The 22,325-nt window shown below is 43.8% G+C and overlaps 1 protein-coding gene across 1 annotated transcript in view; it reads left to right on the forward strand.

Annotated features, from left to right (window-relative positions):
* Window positions 1–22,325, forward strand: part of CD247 (CD247 molecule) — a 43,109-nt gene that overhangs the window by 18,760 nt on the left and 2,024 nt on the right. The window contains exons 2-6 of the mRNA XM_081001568.1: window positions 13,250–13,353; window positions 15,865–15,921; window positions 19,196–19,282; window positions 19,878–19,913; window positions 22,247–22,303. Coding sequence (XP_080857694.1) covers window positions 13,250–13,353; window positions 15,865–15,921; window positions 19,196–19,282; window positions 19,878–19,913; window positions 22,247–22,303 — 341 coding nt within the window. The remainder of the gene's footprint in view (window positions 1–13,249; window positions 13,354–15,864; window positions 15,922–19,195; window positions 19,283–19,877; window positions 19,914–22,246; window positions 22,304–22,325) is intronic.

Raw genomic sequence — 22,325 nt, forward strand, 5'->3', positions numbered from 1 at the left:
ATGCATGTCTAAAATGTTTAATATTTCAACAATTTCCATGCAGTATTCACTGTTGTTCAGGACTTTATGTGTTAACAACAAGACCTTGAACATGGTCAGCAGCCAGTACTGTTTCCTCAACACGGAAATAATATGTGCGCATCTACTCAACAACTTGACTCCAGTATTCTGCATCAAGTGCAGCTTTTGGACCAATCCCAAGGGAAGCTACACACTGAATGCATTGCAGCAGTCTAATTGTGAAGTTACCAACACATGAATCACAGTGGCTAAGCTATCCCTGACCACCAGTCTAAGCTGATAATGGGTGCTTCTTGCCACAAAAGTCACCTGAGCCTACAGTGACAAAGATGGATTTAAAAGTACCCCCAAACCATGCACCTGCTCCTTCCCTGTCCAGAACTGAACTCCCCAACTTCGACCTGGGATCCACCACTGTCTCTGTGTCTTACCAGGATGCAGTCGCAGTTTGTTGATCCCCCCATTTGTTGGAACCTGGTGCCTTCCAGATGTTGTTGAACTACAATTCCTATCAGCCCCAGTCAATTTGGCCACTGGTCAGGAATGATGGGTGTTGTTATCCGACACCTGGAGGTCCACAGGTTCCTTATTCCTGTTAGGTAAAGGGACCCCTGACCATTAGGTCCAGTCGCAGATGACTCATCTCGCTTTATTGGCCAAGGGAGCCAGTGTACAGCTCCAGGGTTATGTGGCTAGCATGACTAAGCCGCTTCTGGTGAACCAGAGCAGCGCACGGAAACACCATTTACCTTCCTGCCAGAGTGGTACCTATTTATCTACTTGCACTTCGTGCTTTCGAACTGCTAGGTTGCCAGGAGCCGGGACCGAGCAACAGGAGCTCACCCCATCGTGGGGATTCGAACCTCCGACCTTCTGATCGGCAAGTCCTAGGCTCTGTGGTTTAACCCACAGCGCCACCCATGTCCCTGTTAGCTTTGTGAAATTATTTCATTTTTATTGTTGGGAGTATGGCAGGTATGAGTTAACCACCTAACATTCCTTCTCATATTTTTGCCTGCTAATCAGATTCCTTCTATTTTCTTTTCGTAACTTCTTCTCTTTTTTTGCACTTTTTTTCTGTTCTGCCTTAATTGTTTCTTCTGTTTCTTTCCCACCAAGCGGCACTTAACTGCGTCTAGCTGTGAAAGTCACACTGGTTACCAGTCAAGGCAGCGCTGCGCCGAGGAGGTGGCTTTTATGCTACTGACTTTGAATCCAACAAATGGGGAGGGGGGAGGGAACTTGGTTTGGATCCTGCAGGAGGAAACCATTTAGGAGGTCTTAGCACGACTCTTTCAAGGGCAATTTCAAAGGTGATTTGATGTAGCGTCCCCTGCGCTGCCGCTTCAATGTGTCTTCCTGCTGTGGTTGAGGGGACAGGGTGGGGGTGGTTTCTGCATTAGGAAAGGAGGGCGAAGTATTGGCTTTTGCTTGTTCTTTCACTCTTGAGTGGGTCTTTATATAAAGATATGAGAGAGGGGATTGTGTTCAGGTGCTCTTACACATGTTTAGTGCTGGATCCAGGTGTGTTTTTTGGGGGGGAGGGGGGCAAAATGCCACCATTGGGCTCTCTTCTCTTTGCCACTGTAACTGCTGCCTATTCAGTTGTCCTCTCTCTCTCTCTGGGCCCAATCTGCACCGAGAGCCCAGATGGAGGGTCAAGATTGGCATGTGGGGATGGGGTTCCACCCCTAAGCTTTGTGCAAGCAAATCAGGATGAAAGCCCAATAAATAGCTCACGTGGAAGCACCCAGTGAGATAATTGCTTCCCCCACAAAAAAGCAGTTTATTTTATTTTATTTTCCACTCTCCATCTGAGGATCACAGGGTGGTTTACAGTGTAAAAATAACATAATAAGCAAAAAAAAATCAACCCCTCTCCCAAACACAATGTCTTTCATCTCCCCAGAGATTGCTATATGTTTTCACAGGGAATTAATATTTGGGGAATTTGAGGGGATCAAAATTTTGCCCCAGCTTCATATAAATAGGCGGAATGATGGGCTGCTATAATTTGACCTACCACTGCTTATATCTTCCCTATTGCTCTTTGAAACTTGTTTTTCTACAGTCCTTTTCAGCTTAATTTCAGCTTTATTATTGCTTCTTAATAAAATATGAGTTGCTAGCTACATTTGAACACTACATTTGAACATTTGAAAAGCTTCTGCAAGAGAGCTAAATTTGCTTCGTACTATAAAGTATAAACTTTTATGGTAATACGGATTAGGAAGTTATTGACAGCATCGTAAGGTTACTGACACAAAGGCCTGGCTGCAGAGATTCAAAGTCCACGTGCATTCTCGAGGCAATTATATATTAGACCTGTATATATATTTAATCTGAGTGCACCTACACTGAGTTTATATTTCACGATGCCTTCCCATGGCTCCAGCAACAATATATATGATAGAATGCTTCATGAGGTATGGCCAAATAACTGAACAGAACCCTATAATCTCTTTGTATATTCTTAATGATACAGGACATTCATCTATGTACTATGCAATTTTTTGTATTGATTTCTGGCTTTAATAGTCAATTTATTACATTCTCCAAAAGGAATGTGAAATTCTGAGAAGACCAGTCTTAAGCAATTGTGTGTTTTTCTCATCAGTCTCTTTCTAACAAGTATACCAGCATACCTTTGCTGAGGAAGGTGGAGTCTAGATAAATATCTCTCCTTGAGGAAACCATTGTGAGATACGTTGGGCTTCAAAGGTGTGTTTGTGTGTAGATGGGAAGCTGAGACAACCAGACTGTTTCTGTGCCCTACTAAATCTGAATTCCTACACTGTGTTCATCATCACACAGTAATTTGTTTGCAGCATCAAGTGGTGATTTGTGTGTATGAAATGACCATTACTGATTAAATAAGACAGACCTTTCATATCACTTGACATCCCTGAAGCACAATGAAGGCCGTTTACCTTTTCGCTGCCACTCAACCAAGTGAAAAGCTTTTGAGTAAGGGTATGTACAGGGACGTGGGTGGTGCTGTGGTCTAAACCACAGAGCCTAGGGCTTGCCAATCAGAAGGTCGGCAGTTCGAATCCCTGCGATGGGGTGAGCTCCTGTTGCTCAGTCCAGCTCCTGCTAATCTAGCAGTTCGAAAGCACATCAAAGTACAAGCAGATAAATAGGTACTGCTCTGGCGGAAAGGTAAACGGCGTTTCCGTGCGCTGCTCTGGTTCACCAGAAGTGGCTTAGTCATGCTGGCCACATGACCCTGAAGCTGTATCCCGGCTCCCTTGGCCTATAGAGCGAGATGAGCGGCGCAACCCCAGAGTCGTCCGCGACTGGACCTAATGGTCAGGGGTCTATTTACCTTTAAGGGAATGTACATGTGTATACAAATGAGTCCTTTAGAGTAGGTCAAAATATGTCTTGCTGATTTTGATGCTCCGTGTGTGAAAATTGCTTCTGTTGTGTTAGTCCCCTCCTCAGATCTAACAAATGTATTGTGGCCACTTCATGAATTAGGGATTTAAGGAAAGATCATGAAGAAATGAGGACATTTAAGATTGTAGAGATGTTCAGTTTTCTCAGATTATTTGGATCCATCCCTACTTAAGCCTCATTAATTTGTGTGTGTATTCTCTCTCTCTCTCTCTCTCTCTCTCTCTCTCTCTCTCTCACACACACACACACACACACACACACACACACAGTTATTGGACAAGTGTATTGACAAGGCAGCTACAGCAATAGCTTCCCTCTCCAAAAGGGTATGGGAGAATGTGATGCTAAAGTCCAATACCATGATGAAAGTCTACCAAGTTTGTGTGTTGAGTACATTACTTTATGGAAGTGATTTGTGGGCAACTTACAAGCGTCAGGAATGACACCTCAATGCCTTCCACATGCACTGCGCTGGGAAGATTTTGAGTATCACATGGCAGGGCAGAGTTTCAAACAAAGATGTGCTCCGCCAAGCCCACATCTCCAGCATGTTCACACTCCTGTCATAGCAATGTCTACGCTGGCTTGGCCATGTTGACAGAATGAAAGATGGCAGGTTCCCCAAGGATGTGCTTTACGGGGAGCTGGCTTCGGGCACCAGACCTGTTGACACACCTGCTCTGTGTTACAAAGATGTCTGCAAATGAGACATGAAGGCTGTCATGTGGGAATCCCTTGCAGACAACCACAGTGACTGCAGAAAGACAGTCAGATTGTGTATCCACAGCAGTGACCACAGGAGGAATGATTGCTGGGAAGAGAGCAGAGAGAAGAAACGCTGAGGTGCTTCAGCAGAAGCATAACTGGATGCTTTCATCTGCCTCAGCTGCAACAAAAAAGTCTCTCCCGTATTGGTCTCTACATCCACAGCAGGTGCTGCAACCTTCCAGCAGTTTATGGTAGTGCCAAAAGAATATGGAGGGAGGCACAAAAGGGACAGAGGGGGCAGTTTTTTTCTACATTTTGTTGGCGCAGGGGGAAGCTGCATTCCACTCTTTATAAAAGAGAAATATTTTGCATGAATGCTCCCATCTGAAATATATTTTCTCTGAACTCAGCCCTATTCATTTTGAGGATGGAGTTTAAAAGTTTTTGTTTTAACTCCAGTTCTGTCACTGACAGAAGTGAGTCCATGGGGAATTCTCTCTCCTGACCACCTCCTTTCTGTGCTGCATATATCCATAGATTTCACAGACATGGTCATCTTCACAGCACATGACAGGCTTATCCCAGTGCATATCCCCATAATGAAATATATCCATCTGCTCTTGTCACATGTGGGGATCTTAAGGTTTTAAATTTACACCATTTCTTTTCAAAATTTTATTTTAAAAATTATAGATTTATTAAAGAAAGAAAACACACACACACACAACAAAAAGAAGGGGAAAAAACAGGAGAACCCCCAGAACAAAAACGTCAGTTCATATTCACAATATAATAAAAACTGAAATGTTATTGAAATTTACACTAAATGTCCATTTAGAAAAGCATATGCCAAGATACTGAGAAGCACTTTTACGTCAGGTACTTTTAAAACAGCAGCCTCAACCATCCAAATATGCATTCCTTTCACCATTGTGGGTGAAGGTTTTAGCTGTATAACTGCATGGTATTTTGAAAATATTGTTGAATAGTCATTTCATACTCACAAATCATCACTTGACGTGTGGATGTACTTGGCTGGTGAAGTTGTTGGGTTTGTTTTTTGCAGTTCTTATCTTTTGTACAAGGCCTCTGAAGGCCTAAAAATAGTTAAACTTACCTTAATATGAAAGGAATCAAGTTGCTGGGTAGATGCTGAGGTCGGAATGGCTGAAGCTATTTTTGCTCTACAGTTTTTTCTAATATTGTGGCTGTACGTATTCCGGCCGCACTTCTCGCTCCCTGCGTGAGAAGCGAGAAGGCACTGTACAGTGATATAACCCAGTCTTCATTTAATGGGTCAGCAGCAGGTGAGTGAATATAATGTAGGGAGGGAATATCTGCTTATACCAGAGGTTGGTCAGCCCAAGAGCCACATTCCTCCATAGGCAGCCTATGTCTGCTGTGTCCAGTGCTGAACAGGGCCAGAGGCAAAAGCAGATCTGGGCCCAGGTGTGTGAGCTGAGTTTTGATGGCCAGCCAGTGAGGCCTGGGGGGATGCATAAGGCCCTTGGGTCTGAGGTTCCCTAACCTTGACTTGTAACTATTTACCCATCTGCTGCCTTAGTATATGGTGGGTGTCACCCCTGACCACCACCTCCTGCCTGCCACCAAACTGCTGCTGTCTTGCCTCTTTCAGGCCTTTTAAAGTGCTCCAGGTTAGTGGCCATCACTACCTTTTTGTGGGTGTGAATTCCATAATTCAACCACATGCTATAATAATAAATAATAATAATAATAATAATAATAATAATAATAATAATAATTTATTATTTATACCCCGCCCATCTGGCTGGGCTTCCCCGGCCACTCTGGGCGGCTTCCAAAAGAATATTAAAATACTATAATACATCAAACATTAAAAGCTTCCCGAAACAGGGCTGCCTTCAGATGTCTTCTAAAAGCCTGGTAGTTGTTGTTCTCTTTGACATCTGGTGGGAGGGTGTTCCACAGGGAAGGCGCCACTACCGAGAAGGCCCTCTGCCTGGTTCCCTGTAACTTGGCTTCTCGCAGTGAGGGAACCGCCAGAAGGCCCTCGGTGCTGGACCTCAGTGTCCGGGTAGAACGATGGGGGTGGAGACGCTCCTTCAGATATACTGGACCAAGGCCGTTTAGGGCTTTAAAGGTCAGCACCAACACTTTGAATTGTGCTCGGAAACGTACTGGGAGCCAATGTAGGTCTTTCAAGACCGGTGTTATGTGGTCTCTGCGGCCGCTCCCAGTCACCAGTCTAGCTGCCGCGTTCTGGATTAGTTGTAGTTTCCGGGTCACCTTCAAAGGTAGCCCCACGTAGAGCGCATTGCAGTAATCCAAGCGGGAGATAACCAGAGCATGCACCACTCTGGCGAGGCAGTCCGCAGGCAGATAGGGTCTCAGCCTGCGTACCAGATGGAGCTGGTAAACAGCTGCCCTGGACACAGATTTGACCTGTGCCTCCATGGACAGCTGTGAGTCCAAAATGACTCCCAGGCTGCGCTACTGGTCCTTCAGGGGCACAGTTACCCCATTCAGGACTATGTGAATAAGTATTTACTTTTGCCTGTTCTGAGCTTCCCAACATCCAGCTTCATTGGATATCCCATCTAGCATTATATGTGTGTGTGTGTGGGGGGGAACCTCTCACTACCTACGTTCTCCATACTATGCATAATTTTATACACCTCTTTCATGTCACCTCCAATTCACATTTTCTGTAAAGCAAAAAGCCACAAATGTTGTAAATGTTCCTCACAGGAGAGTTGCTAAAACTCCTTGATTGTTTTTCTTGCCCTTTTCTGAGTTTTCCCCCAGTTCTGCAATGTCCATTACAAGGTGAGGCAACGCCATAGATTTGTATACAGTGGTACCTCAGGTTACAGACACTTCAGGTTACAGATGCTTCAGGTTACAGATGCTTCAAGTTACAGACTCCGCTAACCCAGAAATAGTACCTCAGGTTAAGAACTTTGCTTCAGGATGAGAACAGAAATTGCGTGGTGGCAGCAGCTGGAGGCCCCATTAGCTAAAGTGGTACTTCAGGTTAAGAAAGGACCTCCGGAACGAATTAAGTTCTTAACCCGAGGTACCACTGTAATGACATATGATATGGACAAGCACAGGATTCTCACAGTTGCTGCACACTAGGTCAACATCTTCACCGAGCTCTCTTTTATGACTTGAAGGTTTCATTCCTGGCCAGTCATTGCCAGTTCAGACCCTGTGAACATATGTGTGAAATTGATTCCCCGCCCCTCATGCATAATTTTACACTTGCTTAAATTGAATTGTATTTGCCATTTTACTCCCTTCACCCAGTTTGAAAAGATTATTTTCCTTGCAGTCCCTTTCTGTTTTAACCACCCTGAACAATTTGGTATCATCAGCAAACTGCTACCTCACTGCTCACCCTTAATGCATAAAGCCTTAATGACTCTCTAGGTCATTAATGAACAAGGCCATAATACTGATCCTTGATGGCTTCCACTTTCTACAGTCCTCCTTCGGGAGAGCTGTCCATTCATTCCAACTTTCTGCTTCATGTTTCTTAACCATTTCCTTTATGTGTTTTGACTCTTGAATCTGATATAGTATGACTACTTTTGTTATGTTGTAAGCTGCCTTGAGCATTGTTTGAACTACGGAAAGGTGGCATACAAATAAAATTTATGTATGTATGTATAGTAGTAAGTTGGAGGATAAGAAAATGGAATTTATGGAAAATGCTGTACTTGACTTTTTCAGAAGGTATGGATGCTGAGCATAAGTAATTGTGCCCCTTGAGAGGATCACTGTCTGGGCAGGGAAGATGGACAACAACTGTTAATATGGAGATGGAAAACTCTGAGCTAATTCAATTAGGTGATTGAATTTGGTAATTGATTTTCCTGAGATTTCACGACCTGCATGTAGATGATAGGAAACTCGTCCTTTGCAATGGCAAAAAACATGATTTCCATGTCCTAGTAATGTGAGGAGAATGCCATTTCTGTCAGCTTGCAGTGCCCATAATTCTCTTCCACTTTCTAGATGGGATAAAAAAAAAATGTCCTCTTAAATCATTTGAACTGTTATTGTGTGATTGCATAATGCGTTTATAGCATGGTGTGTGCAGTATCTTGTGTGTGTACTTACATGACAATGTAGTCTGCATCAGCTTACCCTTGTACAGCTCTTACTGCAAAAGTCACATTTTCTATCTTTCATATAGAGGTCCCACTTGCTGTTCAGAGACCAACGTGATGATCTCTAGCACAGAGAAGAACAGATATGAGTGTTTGCGTATGTTTGAATAAGCAATAGCTCAATAAGAGGAAAACCAACTACCGTATTCCTTAACTTTACAAGATTGTTCATGAAAGCAATGGTTTCATTTAACATACAGCATAGGTTGCCTTTGTGCCCTGAAACCTCTTGCATTGATTTGAGCTCTTTCATTTAATATGAAAAGCTGAGACACTTCTGATGAGAGGCTCTTTTAGAACCAAGGGCTGGATCTACTCCCACGTTCTCCCTTCTTCACCAACTGTTTACTGGAGGGATTATGCTACGTTATGTTATTTAATCATATTTTAAAACTGGTTTTTTTGGGGGGGCGGGCAAGATCACCCAAAGTGGTTTACAACCTTTAAACCCCACCCCCACACACCATGGATGAACAATAAATTAAAGTATTAACAAACAAGCCTGTAAAAATCAAGGCTGCATTATCCAGACCAGAGGTGGGAACCTTTTTGGCCCAGGAGGGCCTGATTTTTATTTCCCCCCCATGAATTTGTCTAGCTTCTAGACAAGAATCTCGTAAGTGAAGTAAGTTTGCTACCATGATTTGGAACATTATTATAGACCAGAGGTGGGACGTTTTGTACCCACCAGATGTTATTGGACCCCAACTCCCATTAGCCCCCCATCAGTGATGATGGGAGCTATATTGTCTGGCAAACATCTGAAAGGCCAATTTCCCCCCAGCCATCCTGTCAAAACAGTACCTCAAGGAATAACTAATCTATTATGGCATACATTTTTGTGGATTTAATCAAATATATGGACACTGAGACGATTTTGTCCTGTTCTAAGGAAGCCGAGGAGCTTTTCAGCCTGGTTTTAAACTGGAATATTCTTATGTCTCAAGCAGTATATACATTTGAGTTTCTCAACACCTCTGCTCAGATTGACCCAGTGTTGATTCACAGGCCCTGCACATATGTTTATACTTTAAAAACATCCAGTTACACGTACTGTGGGGTTCCGTCTGCCCCCAAGTCTATGAAATGAAGTTCAGCTCACTTATGAACTATAATGTCACTAGGGTGGCAAAGGCATTTGTTTATTAAGCTATGGAATAAATTTACACCCAGGGACGGAACTGTGTGCTGGATGCTTACATGGAGACTGTGTGGGGAAATGGGCCGTGGGGAGAATTGTCCACCTCTGTACAATGCTCGTGGGGGCTTTGACAGCAGCTCAACTGGCTCACACCTACTTTGCACAAACTCTGCTCTCCTTTGCTAACATTGTGAATCTCTTTAGGTTCTAGTCTTCTAGAATTGAAACAGCTGTGCATGTGTGTGTGTGTTTCTCCTCCTCTGAATGTTACTAAGTGTGTTTGATGCTGCTGCCAGCCCCCTCAAGAGATGAATAAGTTAAGAATGGCTGCTGTGGCATGAAGGCAGGTTTCAAAGTTCATATCTTTCCCCTAGACTTTCAGGAAGACACGTGTTCACATGCTGTTGGTTTTTGTGTGTGTTTGTGTTTTAAGAACTTGGCTGAGAAGAAACTTTCCCAGCTTGCTTTTGGCTAGACAGTTGTTCTAAATTCCAGTCCCCTTTTTCTTGTTCTATGAAAGCTTCCTATTGCTTTGGTTCTTAGTGTGTTGTAGATGTAGAAGTATGTCTACAAGAGTGGGAGGAAACTGTGCCCTGCATCTCTTCAGAATTTCGCTTCTTCTTACATGTCTTGGAGTTTGCATTGAGCCTACTGGCTCTTAATCCTTGGTGATCACAATATCAGCAACAAAAAGGAGCACCTCTTATTGCAGAGGCAGGGACTTCTGTGCCCCTCCCCTGCGTTGTTGGATTTCAGCAAGGGTAGAGCAGTGATAGAGTATCCACTTTGTGTGTAGAAGGTCTCAGTTCAATGCCCAGCATTTTTAGGTGGGTCTCCAACAATGCTGAGCTTGATGGGTCCTAATGGTCTGCCAAGGTATGGCAACTTCCTCTGTTCCAGACTCATCAGCTGTAGCCAGTGTGGCTGAATCTGGACAGCCACAGCTTTCCCATCCCTGCTTTATGGCATAAGCTTTTGCTGCACTTGGTCTTGAAAACTTAGTAGAGGAAACGTTGCACTCAGGAAACCTTGCAGGCAGGAGGCACAGCTGTCAGATCAGAGTGGAGGGGGCTGTAAACACTTAGCGTAACCACACCGAATGCCACAAACAGCCAAGGGAACTCTTTGCACTGATGTCAGAAGCTGAGCTCCATTTTACCCCGAGCGCACAGGTTTCCTTTCCTTTATGGTGACTTCCAATCTCGTGCTTCAACAAAACTATTTTGTTACAATGAAACTTCAGCAGGCTAATCTGTTGGGAAATAGACTGCTGTTGTTGTTTTTAACCTGTCTCTTATGGGGGCTACCCTTCCTACTAGGGCTGAAAGAGTTCCGTATTTTGTTAAGACGTGCAAATTTTCATTCAGTAGTTTTCTCTGAAAAGGACGCTCACGCCTCATGGCACTGTTTTAAACCACAATTGGACAATTGCAAAGAAATTGGCAGTTTTTTTCCATCTAGCTTGGTTCTGTCTACACCTACTGACACTGGCTCGCTGGCACTTCAGACAGAAGCTTTCCTCAGCTGTAGCTAGAGACTGAACCCACTACCATGTGCTTCATGACTGAACTACAGCCTCTCCACACATGGACTGGAGCCAGCATGAGTAGGGCAGTTTCCCCTAGAATGGAAATTTATGGCTGCATTTGATTGAAACATAAAATCAAACCGTGTCATGACAAACCACTGAAACAATGTGCCAAGAGGCTTACTTTTACCAAGATACACTTTTGGGGATTTTTTGGGTCACTTCCAGGTTTGGTGCGATGCATGTGTGCGTGGTTGCACACATATGGGACTCGCCTAAAACAGTCATTAACATGGATAGGTAACGTTTACAAATGAGAACAAGAGCATCAAGTGATACTGAGGATAATCCTAAATGTATTTCTTATCAATAAAAAATTAAGTGTGGCGAGAGCACATTTTTATTCTGAAAGCGTGGCCCAGAGAAAAAAGTTTGAGAACCACTGCTATACCCATTAACCTGGGAGCTCCATTTGATCTTAAGAGTAGACATGCATTGGATTGCAATTTTCATTGCTTGTATTAATGTATGAACCAGAGAGCTGCCCAGTACTCCTGAAGAACAATCACATGTGCCATAAACATGAAGGTGCACATGTATGAGAGAGACTGTCCTCTTTAAATGTTGCTGTAACTTGACTTTGTTCCATGTGATGCATACTTGTGTTTATTCTGATCAGCCTTTAACTGGTCTTTATTGAGATTGTGCTTTAATCCCATTGAAATCTATACTCAGTTTAGATTTCATTTTCCTGAGGAGTAGCCAGATGAGGCCGTTGCAGCAAACTGCCAACAAAGAGTTTTGCAGCACCTTAAGAGACCAATACATTCATTATGGCAGCAGCTTTTGTACAGTTGACTTCATCAGATGTATTAAGCATTATCCTGAGGTGCAGGTGTCTATACACATGGTAGTGGAGAGGGAATTGTAAACAGCCAGATAAAAAGGCAATGAAAGGGCATAAAAGTATACAAATGGCTATTTGGCCATTCACAAAAAAGATGTTGGTGATGAGAAAATCCTGGCATTGATAAGCCAATTAATGACACATAGTGTGATTAAAAAACCCTGCCCTGATTCAGTCCACAAGTAATAGCACTGAGGCTCTTGATGAATTGTAATTCAGTGGTTTCACATTTCAGTCTCCCTTGGAAGCTCCTTTGCTCTAGAATGACTAGTTAAGGGTTAGAGCCAGAGTGTGGCCGTTGCTGTTTGATCATTGTCATTTGGGACTGGAATTCACAAAAGCTTGTGCCATAATAAATTTTTAAGGTGCCACAATACTCTTTTGAATATTTTCACTGGGACTTTAGTGTGACTTTATTTGGATCTGAGTCCCCGAGTACTGAATTTTCCTCTAATCCCCAGCTCTGATTTTCTCTGCTGCTTTAAAGACAGCACCATAATCTTTCCTCTAGAGTTGGCAAATGTGAATATGGATATACAGTATACTTGCTTCCTTTTTTGCAGTGTTTCTCTAGAAACCATTGAACAGGTTGGATGAGTCTTTAGATAGGGATGGGGATATGCGTCTCAGTCTAGGCAACTGTTACTCTAAACAGCACATCTGGGGGTAACCAGCAGACAGATAAGGGGATTTTTTTTAGCAACAAAACCAGCATGGTCTCGCAATCTAGGGAGCTTGCTGAGCCAGAATTGGGGCGTGATGGGTGTTTTTTCATTCCAAAATAAAGTGGAGAAAAATTTGTTAAAATATATGACTGACACAATGTGGAGTTTGGTCCTTTAGCTGCAGGAAAGTGGGACGGGGCAGCCCTTAGTGTTTGTGTCACCCATTAATTGTTTACTTTGACAGCACATTGGTACCGATTCATGCAAATGTTACTGTCTTGTGAACTGTTCAATCACATCTCTAATGAAACCCGGAGGTGGTCATTCTAAGAAACCTATCAACCTCTTTGTCTGTTAATTTGCCCAATTAGCATTTGTATTATTGATCTCTAGTCACTAAAGGTAAAGGTACCCCTGACCATTAGGTCCAGTCGCAGACAACTCTGGGGTTGTGGTGCTCATCTCGCTCTGTAGGCCGAGAGAGCCGGTGTTTGTCCGCAGACAGCTTCAGGGTCATGACTAAGCCGCTTCTGGCAAACCAGAGCAGCACACGGAAATACTGTTTACCTTCCCGCTGGAGCGGTACCTATTTGAAGCCACGAAGAGCCACTGCCAGTCAATGTCGACAATACTGAGTGAGGGGAACCAGTAGTTTGACTCTGGACTCAGTACAGAGCAACTTTCTCAATAATCAACACATGGGTTTGTTTTTTAATGCAGATGCCAATGCACTAGGCCTGACAGATCCAAGACTCTGCTACATTCTGGATGGGATCCTCTTGATTTATGCTATAATCATCACAGCCTGTTTCGTAAAACTAAAGGTGAGTCCTCACCCTCTTTAAAATGGGAAGACACTTGATCTTTAACATACAAAGAATGACCTGTGAAACTTTATTTTTATTTGTAAACTCTGTGTCTTCAATTTCCTGCACCAATTCCACCCACTTTTTCCAACATGAGAATAAGGATGAGCACTGATGAGCTGTTGGGCACTTGGATTCATTCGAGAAACCGGTTATCCATGGTGTTTGGAAACTTCAGCATTTCAACAGAGCATTTCATTGGGCACCTGGTATGCTGGACAATGCTTTGAATGGTTATACAGTCATGTATAACCTTAGGAATTCAAAGATGCCTTGTGCTAAGGAACTTCTCACCACTCAGAAGTAGGTTTCTTTAAACTTGCTGGATCCTCCCAAGCCCTTTCTGGGATCGCTAGATGGAACAAGTAAGTCGTGCAAGGATGGTAAACTGGTGTCCTCTAAGAGTTGCTGGACTACAATTCCCATCACTCCTGACCACTGGCCATGCTGACTGGGCGCCTGGGGTGATGACAGTTGAAATCCAGCCACATCTGGAGGACCACAGGTTCCCCATTCCTGAAGGAGGGTTTCCTGAGAAGTCACTGGAGATGCCTGGCACTTTGCGGTCTCTTCATTGATTCCTCAGGACCAGGTGGGAAATCTCTGGCCTGCAAGCTAAACTTCACCTGCCAGTCTTCTCCATTTGGCTCAAGAGACTTTTTTCTCTCTCTGAAACCATATACACCTGCCCTACGCCTGATGTCAGGTTTGGGGGTAGGTAGCAATGAGGTTGCAGAAAGCAGGACTGAATATCCTGTGTATCTGCTGATGTGCAGAGTTCAGTCCTGTGTGGGTGTGGCTTGGCCGAAATGGCCTTGCGGGATGAATGGAGAAGTGTGGCTGACCTAATGAGGCAGATGGGCTGGAAGTTCCCCCTGCTGACCTATAAGCAGGAAGCAACAATATGACAGAAAACTTCGTCCCTTTTCTCACTGGCATTAAATACAGAAGAAGAAAGCTTTAAATGAAGAAGTGAAAATAGGCAGTGGCCAAAATTGGCAAGAAGGGGCCATGATGCTTGCCTCCAGCAGAAAACAGCGATCTTAACATTGGAAACCTTTCATGAGCTAGCCTGAGGGTAAAGAAATTGGTTTACATTCCCACTGCCTGATACACATTGTTTATAACTACTGGAGTCAAAACTTCTGCCCATTGCCGAGTCAAGATGGTGATCATTAGAGAGGGCATGATAAAGTACCCTAGTGAAAGGGTTTCTCTGTTTTACCACTGAGATTCTGATCGAGGAGTAAGTCAATTGACAACCAGCTGCTTGCTTCCAGCCCCAGATATTGGCCAAGTGAAAAGCAAAAACCATCCCTTCAAACCTAATGAAAGACATTTTAAATGGTGGCAGCAGCAGCTGTTTGTGGTCCTCAGGTGACTCCTTTGCAAGCTGAGTTATCAATGTAAAGACTGAATCTTTTGCCTTTTCCCATTCTGTATTCATATTCACACACAGGTAAGCAGTGTATACAGAGACAAGAAGTACAAAGAGAGAGAAGGGAAGATGCAGTCCTGTTGCCAACCTTCAATGCAACTTTCCCTCTTGTGTACACTGTAGTGGGGGTGTTTCTGGTTTTATCTATTTCCATGTGTACCCATTCCTTTCATTCCGTCTTCTATGGGATTATGTGGTGCACTTCGTAGGTGATATAGTATAGTTCTGTGTTGGGAATTCCCCATCATTCTGAGGATGGGAGGTGCAGGAATGTGGAGTTTATTCATGTTTTTTGTGAGAGAAGTTAAATGAGTGTAGTTTTTTCTGCCACTTATGCCCCCCGCATAATGTCTATGACAATGGTGCCTCATACCAAATGTAAACGAACTGTGAAAGACTCTATGAACTGAAAGTGGAGATGCTATATGTATTTTTTTTGTTACACAAGAAAACTAATTAAACTAATAACTAATAACTAATAACTAATTAAAAACAAAACAAAACAAAACAAAACACTTTCCCTCTTGGAAATCTGAGATTTCATACCTGCCATTAAAAGGTGCCCGATGAATAGTACTTACTTTGGAACCGTTTTTCCATTTACCAACAAATGGGTAAATCTCTACCATTGCCACTAGGAGGTTGTTTAGCTCCAAATAAAGTTAGGATAAGATTGCAAGAACATTGCAGAGAAACTTTTGAATACTCTATTAATATCCAAAAACATGTTTGATCTTCTTAAAGGCTTGGTGCTCTGGATATCACAATGTATGCATAGTTCCTGACAGTTTAGGAAAAGATGACCAAAGATCTAGAAATTTTATGATGAATCTACATTTTTACGTGCATTTTTAATATGCAGTTTTCATACACTTACGTAACTGCCATTATTTGAATTTGGGAACAAGAGAATATTAGAATCTCCATGAAATATGTGGGTTGTGGGTTTATAAAGCACCATTTATAAATCACTAGCAGAAATTATCCTGTTAAAGTCACATTCAGAGATAGAAATGGGCTTTGTTTTCCAGATAAGCAAAGGCTCTCCTGAACCTCAAACTTCTCAGAATTCAGAGGACCTATATAATGTAAGTACTAAACTTATGTCTTATCTTGAAATTGAATGATTTTTATTTCACAAATAAAATAAAATAATTATAATAGGACAATTAAATGAGACCAGGTTTCATGGATCTGCCCTCAAGATTCAACTAGGACTCCTCCAGAGTCTGGGCAAATGCTAAGTGGATTTTTAAAATTCATTACCCCTTTTGTTCAGAGTCCTCTCAAGTTCCCCCAGCTTAGCAAGGGGGGAGAGTTAATGGCAGTGAGATCTTCTGGCAATAGAGGTATCAGTAGTGGGTCTCAGGAGTTAGGTTTAAATCAGAAGTGGAGAATCTTTTCTGTCTGGTGGACCAGATCTTAATCTGTTCTCCTGGTGGACCAAATTAAACAGGTGGTCTTAGGGATGTCAGATGCTGCTGCACTTTGAAGCCCCAATAGTTGGGACTTCAAAGCATAGTGTGGGTGGCAGCCCCTCCACAATGAGCAGCATGCAGACCAAGTTTTATATCAAATAAAATTACAGCATCCAGTAGATCGCCTCCCAATTAACTAGATTTAAACTATATTCCATTTGGAATATACTCTTGTATTTCAGTGTGTAGTCTCCATACTAATTAAAATAGTGGTTTTGCTTTGCTGCTTCCCTACTTTAAGAATTTGAAAGAAACATACATTCTAAGGAGTTTCTGGATAGGGCAGCACTCTCAAGAGTATTCTTCTATTTTTAATCACTAGATTAAAGTCTAGAGTAAGGCAACTTTTGGCTTACCTATTTGCTATGAAAGAGATGGCAGTGCTCTGTTCTGATAATATGTACAGAAATACTCAAGAGTGTTTCCATTGCCCCACCCATTCTTTACCTTTTGCATGTTACTTCTGCACATTCCTCCATTATGTCAATAGTCCAAAACTGGAATGTAGCAAGTATCTGATAGGTGCTCACCACAGGCAATCATCTCCCAACCAACCAGGTGTATGCCCATTGCTGAGAGGGGATTGTGCCAGGCAATCAGCTGGCAATCATGTTGGAGGCCCTGTGGGTGAGTGGTTCCTAGGTCCAGGAAACTGGTCCATCAGCTGTTCTGGGCAGCTGTGTAACTGGAGCATTGCCACTGGAAACTCAGATGTACTCCATGTCCAAGAGTGCTTTTTGCCAGCTTGGGCTGGTATGGCAGTTGCAACCATTCTTGGACAGGGGTGGCTTGGAGAAAGTGGCCCACGCATTGGTAACCTCTAGGCTTGATTACTGGAACACACTTTACATGGGGCTGCCCTTGAATTTGGTCCAGAAACTGCAGCTATTGTTGGTCTGTGGGGCAACCTGTCAACATATGACACCTCTGTTGAAAGCATTGCATGAGTTTCCAGTTTGCTCCTGGGCCATATTACAGTTCTGGACCAGGATATCTGATAAGCCTGTCACTTAGATCTGTGGATGAAGATTTCTTGACAGTGCCACAGGCTCGTGCAGTAAAGGCTGACATGACTTGAACATGCTGGGTTTTTTTTTAGCATTGTAGCAGCAGTTCTCTGGAATTCTTTCCCTCCAGAATGCTATTGCCAATATTGTTTGGTTTAAACACTGCCTATTTGTGGAACTTACACTTTTACATGTGGTTTTTGTTTTAAATATACTACGATTTATTTATTTTTTGATATTGTGTAAACCACTTTGGATATTGTGTAAACCTATAAACACTGGAAATATATAAAATGGTTGCTTTCGGTGTTGATTTACACCCATGGAAGGAAATCTGTGTGTTGGATGTTTGCAGGAGACTGCATGGCTCTGTTGGTAGAACATGAGACTCTTAAGCACAGGGTTGTGGGTTCGAGCCCCACGCTCGGCAAAACATTCCTACATTGCAGGGGGCTGGACTAGATGACGCTTGTGGTCCCTTCCAGCTCTACAGTTCTATGATTCAATGAAAAAAACTCTTCTCGAATCACCCCTTTTATTTCTGCAGCATTTAATTCTAGCTGGCTTCACATTTTGAATATTGTTTAAAAAGTCATATTATATTTCATAATAACATAGGTTGTTCCAGTGGAAGCCAGTGCAACAAATTCCTTTAGTGCAATGGAACTTATCCCCCTACACCCTACATAAATCTGCTTGGGAGAGTCAAGAGGAGGAGAGGGAGATCATTCTATCGGGAAAGCAGAAATGCTTGTACTGACAAAATGATGCCCTTAGCCTGACATAGTATCCCACCCACAGTCTATTTTTGTACACAACTCAGGTATTCTTTTTCTGTACAGCAGTTTCTAAATTCTTAAATCAGTCAATAAGCAAGGGAAGCCTTGTGTAGTTATGGGGAAATGGCTACACATATAGTGGTCCTATTCTGGCCTAAGGTCTAGAGACAGGTGGTTTGTGGGCTTTGAAGGAGGAGAGAGCGCGACCTACATGAGTTCTCCACAGCAGTGTCCTATGTGAAAGCAGGGTTAACCTTGTTTTCCTGTTTAGAATCAAGAGATTCTGGTTGGCTCCTGCTAGAAGAGAGACTGAACTTGCACGTGCAGCTTACACCATGTTGCTGCCATGAAGACTCTATGTGTGGCCAGCTCGGTTTCCTGTTTAGTATAAGAGCCAGCGGCTCTAATGCTAGAAGGAAGGTGAAGAGAGAGGCCTGTTGTACAAGGGCTGTGCATGGGACTGTGACTATGGCTGAAGGATAATTGGCAGAAAACTTTGGGATGGCCCTTGTGAATGGAAGGGTTTATATGAGAGGTTACTGGGAAGCCTGCATTGGCATCCCATGAAAGGTGGATGGTGGAAGATTCAGGAAGCAAGTACTTCTCAGCATAACGCAAGAGTTGAATTATGGGATTTGCAGCCCCAAGATGTACATGGTCACCAATTTATGAGTTTTCAAAGGTGTCTAGACAAATTCCTGGAGATCAAAAACAGCTACTAGTTACAATGGCTGTATTACCTCTGGCATTGGGGGCAGTATGTCTCTGAATACCTGGTATGACCCAGGTATGGTCCAGAAGAGTGTTGTGCTCAGCATAGGCCACGGAGAGAAAATAATGCTGGATTAGATGGGCTTTCAGTTTCTTAATTAATCCCTTGACTGCGGAAGGATTGGGGAAAGTGTTAGCAACTTGCGTCTAGGACCAGGATTTTATGGGATGGTTTTAACATAACAGAATGTGATTTATTGAGCTCATGTTTGTTTTTGAGTCTATTTTGAAGACACAGTACTGGTCAGCCCGTTAGGAGCTCGGGACTGCAACTTACCAATGAGCTGTCATTCTTGTAAATGTCCCTATCTATATATTTCATTTCAGAGATTGTCTCATGGAACCAGAGATGAATATGCATCGCTGGGAGCGAAACAGACAGATGCTGACATTGAAGTAGGGGGGAAAGCCCAGGTACCTTCATTCAACTCATCCTGGTCCTTTTATTAAATTCAGGCCACTCTTTTCTGTGCAGAGAAAATGTCAGCCCAGCTCAGGCAGCCACTGGGACATGGCATCCCTGACCTCTCCTAAAACAGCAAAGAATCTGATGCCACTTTGAAGACTAATAGATTTATTATTAAGGATGGAATAATGTTTATGGATTACAGTCCACTTCCTTAAGTGCATGAAGTGCTACTCTGAGTTACAGGGGTGGGTGGGTGGGTGCACACGTATGTGGTTTGGTTAAGCCACTAAATTGCAATGTTTCAGCCCCATAGCCTGTGGGCTGAATAGAGACAAAGGATCGTTCACACATTATATATGTCAGGATGTCGGTGCTATCAACAGCTGTTGATAGCCCCCTTCCCACTGCCATGTGTACATATACCAGCAACTCAGTATAATGCTTCATGCATCGTCAAATGCAGCTAGAAATTTTGTGACTAATTCCAGATTAGCATCTCTGTAAGAATCTCTGCAATGCCTTGCGCATCCCCAAATATTTTTTTGATATTGTCCGCAAGAACGGTTCCAAGAACTGCTTGTTTATTCTTCCCCTTTTCAGCACAGAAGAAAACAAGCTCAGGACAGAGTTTACAGTGTAAGTAAAACCAAGAACTGACCATTTCAGAAAAGCATTTTGGTTTCTTGCCATATGTCTAGAATTTCTCTAAATTGCTTTTCAGTTTTCTAAAATGACCAGCCACCTTCACATAAAACCCACCTAAAGACATCTGAAACAACACTGGGAAGTAAATTGTGCTACCATGTAGGCATCACCCTCATTAATTGATCTCGTTTTGCACACAAATGACGATTTGCCAGTGTATTTGTTTGTGAGCGCATGGGTGCCAAATACCTCTCCCAGAAGGTGTTTCAAGACCCAGCTTGTTTTCATGCTGTTAATGAACCCCATAAGCAGTCTGCTTTGGTTTACAAAAACTGATATTCCTGTTGCATTTTAGCCTCACTCTGCTAGAGTCCACTTTTTCTTTCTTTTTAAAGAATGTTTTCTGCACCTGCATGCAAACTTTTTTTATATGTGTGCATGTCTGTTCCTATGCCATTTCAGCAGCATGCTACTTTTGTGATCTGTTTTCCTCTACTGCAGCAAACAGCTGCCATGAAATAGCTTATTTCCTCTCCTTGTGAGGTGTGTAAATGAACCTCTCTCTGCCTCCTCCCAGCCAGGTTTATCTTCTGTATTCCTACTCCTTGTTTCTATCTAGCTGCTGCATCCCTCCCTTAGTGTAACTTGAGGGAGAGAAGAAAAACTATTGCTGGAATTGCTGCTTCTCAGGCATTGAGGTGCTACTACAGTATCAGCAATTGGTTCCAAAGTCACAAGCACTGAACTTTAGGAAAGCAAAGCATAAGGCTCCATGTAATCACTTTTCAAATATGGCAGGTATGGGAAACCATTGGCTCTTCATATCATGTTGCACTCCAATTCCCATTAGCCCCAGCAAACATGGCCAATGGCCAGGGATGATGGGAGCCTAAGTTCAGCAACATCTGGAGGGCCAGAGTTTCCCCCAACCTGCTCTGTGGGGTTGTATTCCCCACCATCCGCCCCAGTTGTGGTAGTGCAAGCTTGTTGTACAGCAGGAAGTACTGTTGACTACAGCAATCTGCTGTGTGACCTGCCACAAGGCTTCCTGCCCTTTCCTTGTGCAACTAGTAGCCCACCAAGGGATGCTCAATTAGTGCAACATTGAAATCCTCCCATGTCTGTGGTATGGGAGTAGCAGGGACCTATTTGACATGGGGGGAAATTACCAAATAAAGAGAGTATAAAGCAAGAGTGCTGACCTGCAGGGTCTCCCCAACTGGCCTGCAGCATCCCCCCTTCTGCAAGTAGACTTGAAAGGAGTTTTTTACTGTACTCAACAAGTGGTTTCTTTCAAGTCTAACTGCAATGTGAAGGAAGAAACATTGCCTTAGTCTGGACCACCAATCACATCTCCTCTCCCATGAATGAACACAGGGAAAGTATTGTTTTGTTATATCTACCGTATTTTTCGCACTATAGGACGCACTTTTTCCCCTCCAAAAATGAAGGGGAAATGTGTGTGCGTCCTATGGTGCGAATGCAGGCTTTCACTGAAGCCTGGAGAGCGAGAGGGGTCGGTGCGCACCGACCCCTCTCGCTCTCCAGGCTTCAGGAGAGCCCCAGCGCCAGCCCCACAAGGTCGGGGGACAGAGGGAGGCGGAACGCCGCCATCCCGCTGTCTCCCGAAGTGGTTTGGAGGCTGACGGCGGGGAGACCCCGCCGGCGGCCCCGCAAGCTCCGGGGACAGCTGGGAGACGCAGCGCGTCTCCCCGCTGTCCCCGGACCTGATCACAAGGCGGGCGGCAGGGAGAAGAGCGCTTCTCCCCGCTGCCTGCCCCCAAGCTCCGGGGACAGCTGGGAGACGCAGCGCGTCTTCCCGCTGTCCCCGGACCTGATCGCAAGGCGGACTGCGGGGAGAAGAACGCTTCTCCCCGCTGCCTGCCCCCAAGCTCCGGGGACAGCTGGGAGATGCAGCGCGTCTTCCCGCTGTCCCCGGACCTGATCTGAAGGCGGACTGCGGGGAGAAGAGCGCTTCTCCCCGCTGCCGGCCTCACAAGCGCCTGGGGGGGAAATAATTTTTTTTTCTTTATTTCCCCCCCAAAAAACTTGATGCGTCCTATGGGCCGGTGCGTCCTATGGTGCGAAAAATACGGTATATAGCAAGGGTAGGGAACCTGTAGGTGGCTCTCTAGATGATGCTAGACTACAATGTTTATCGTCCCTGACCACTGGACATTGCTTGCTGGGGTTGATGTGAGCTGGAAGAACATCTGGAGGGAGAGTCCATGGTTTCTTATCTCTGACAAAGAGGAGTGGTATGACAGAAAACAGTACTTTAATTTTATTCGTGCTGACACTATTTTCTGATCTTCCATGGCCAGGCTCTACAGCGGGATAAGATGGCTGAAGCATACAGCGAAATTGGAAAGAAAGGAGAGGTAAGTGACACTTCTTGCCAAT

This window comes from Podarcis pityusensis (genome assembly GCF_964106645.2).
Source record: "Podarcis pityusensis genome assembly, chromosome: 4".
Lineage (NCBI taxonomy): Eukaryota > Metazoa > Chordata > Lepidosauria > Squamata > Lacertidae > Podarcis > Podarcis pityusensis.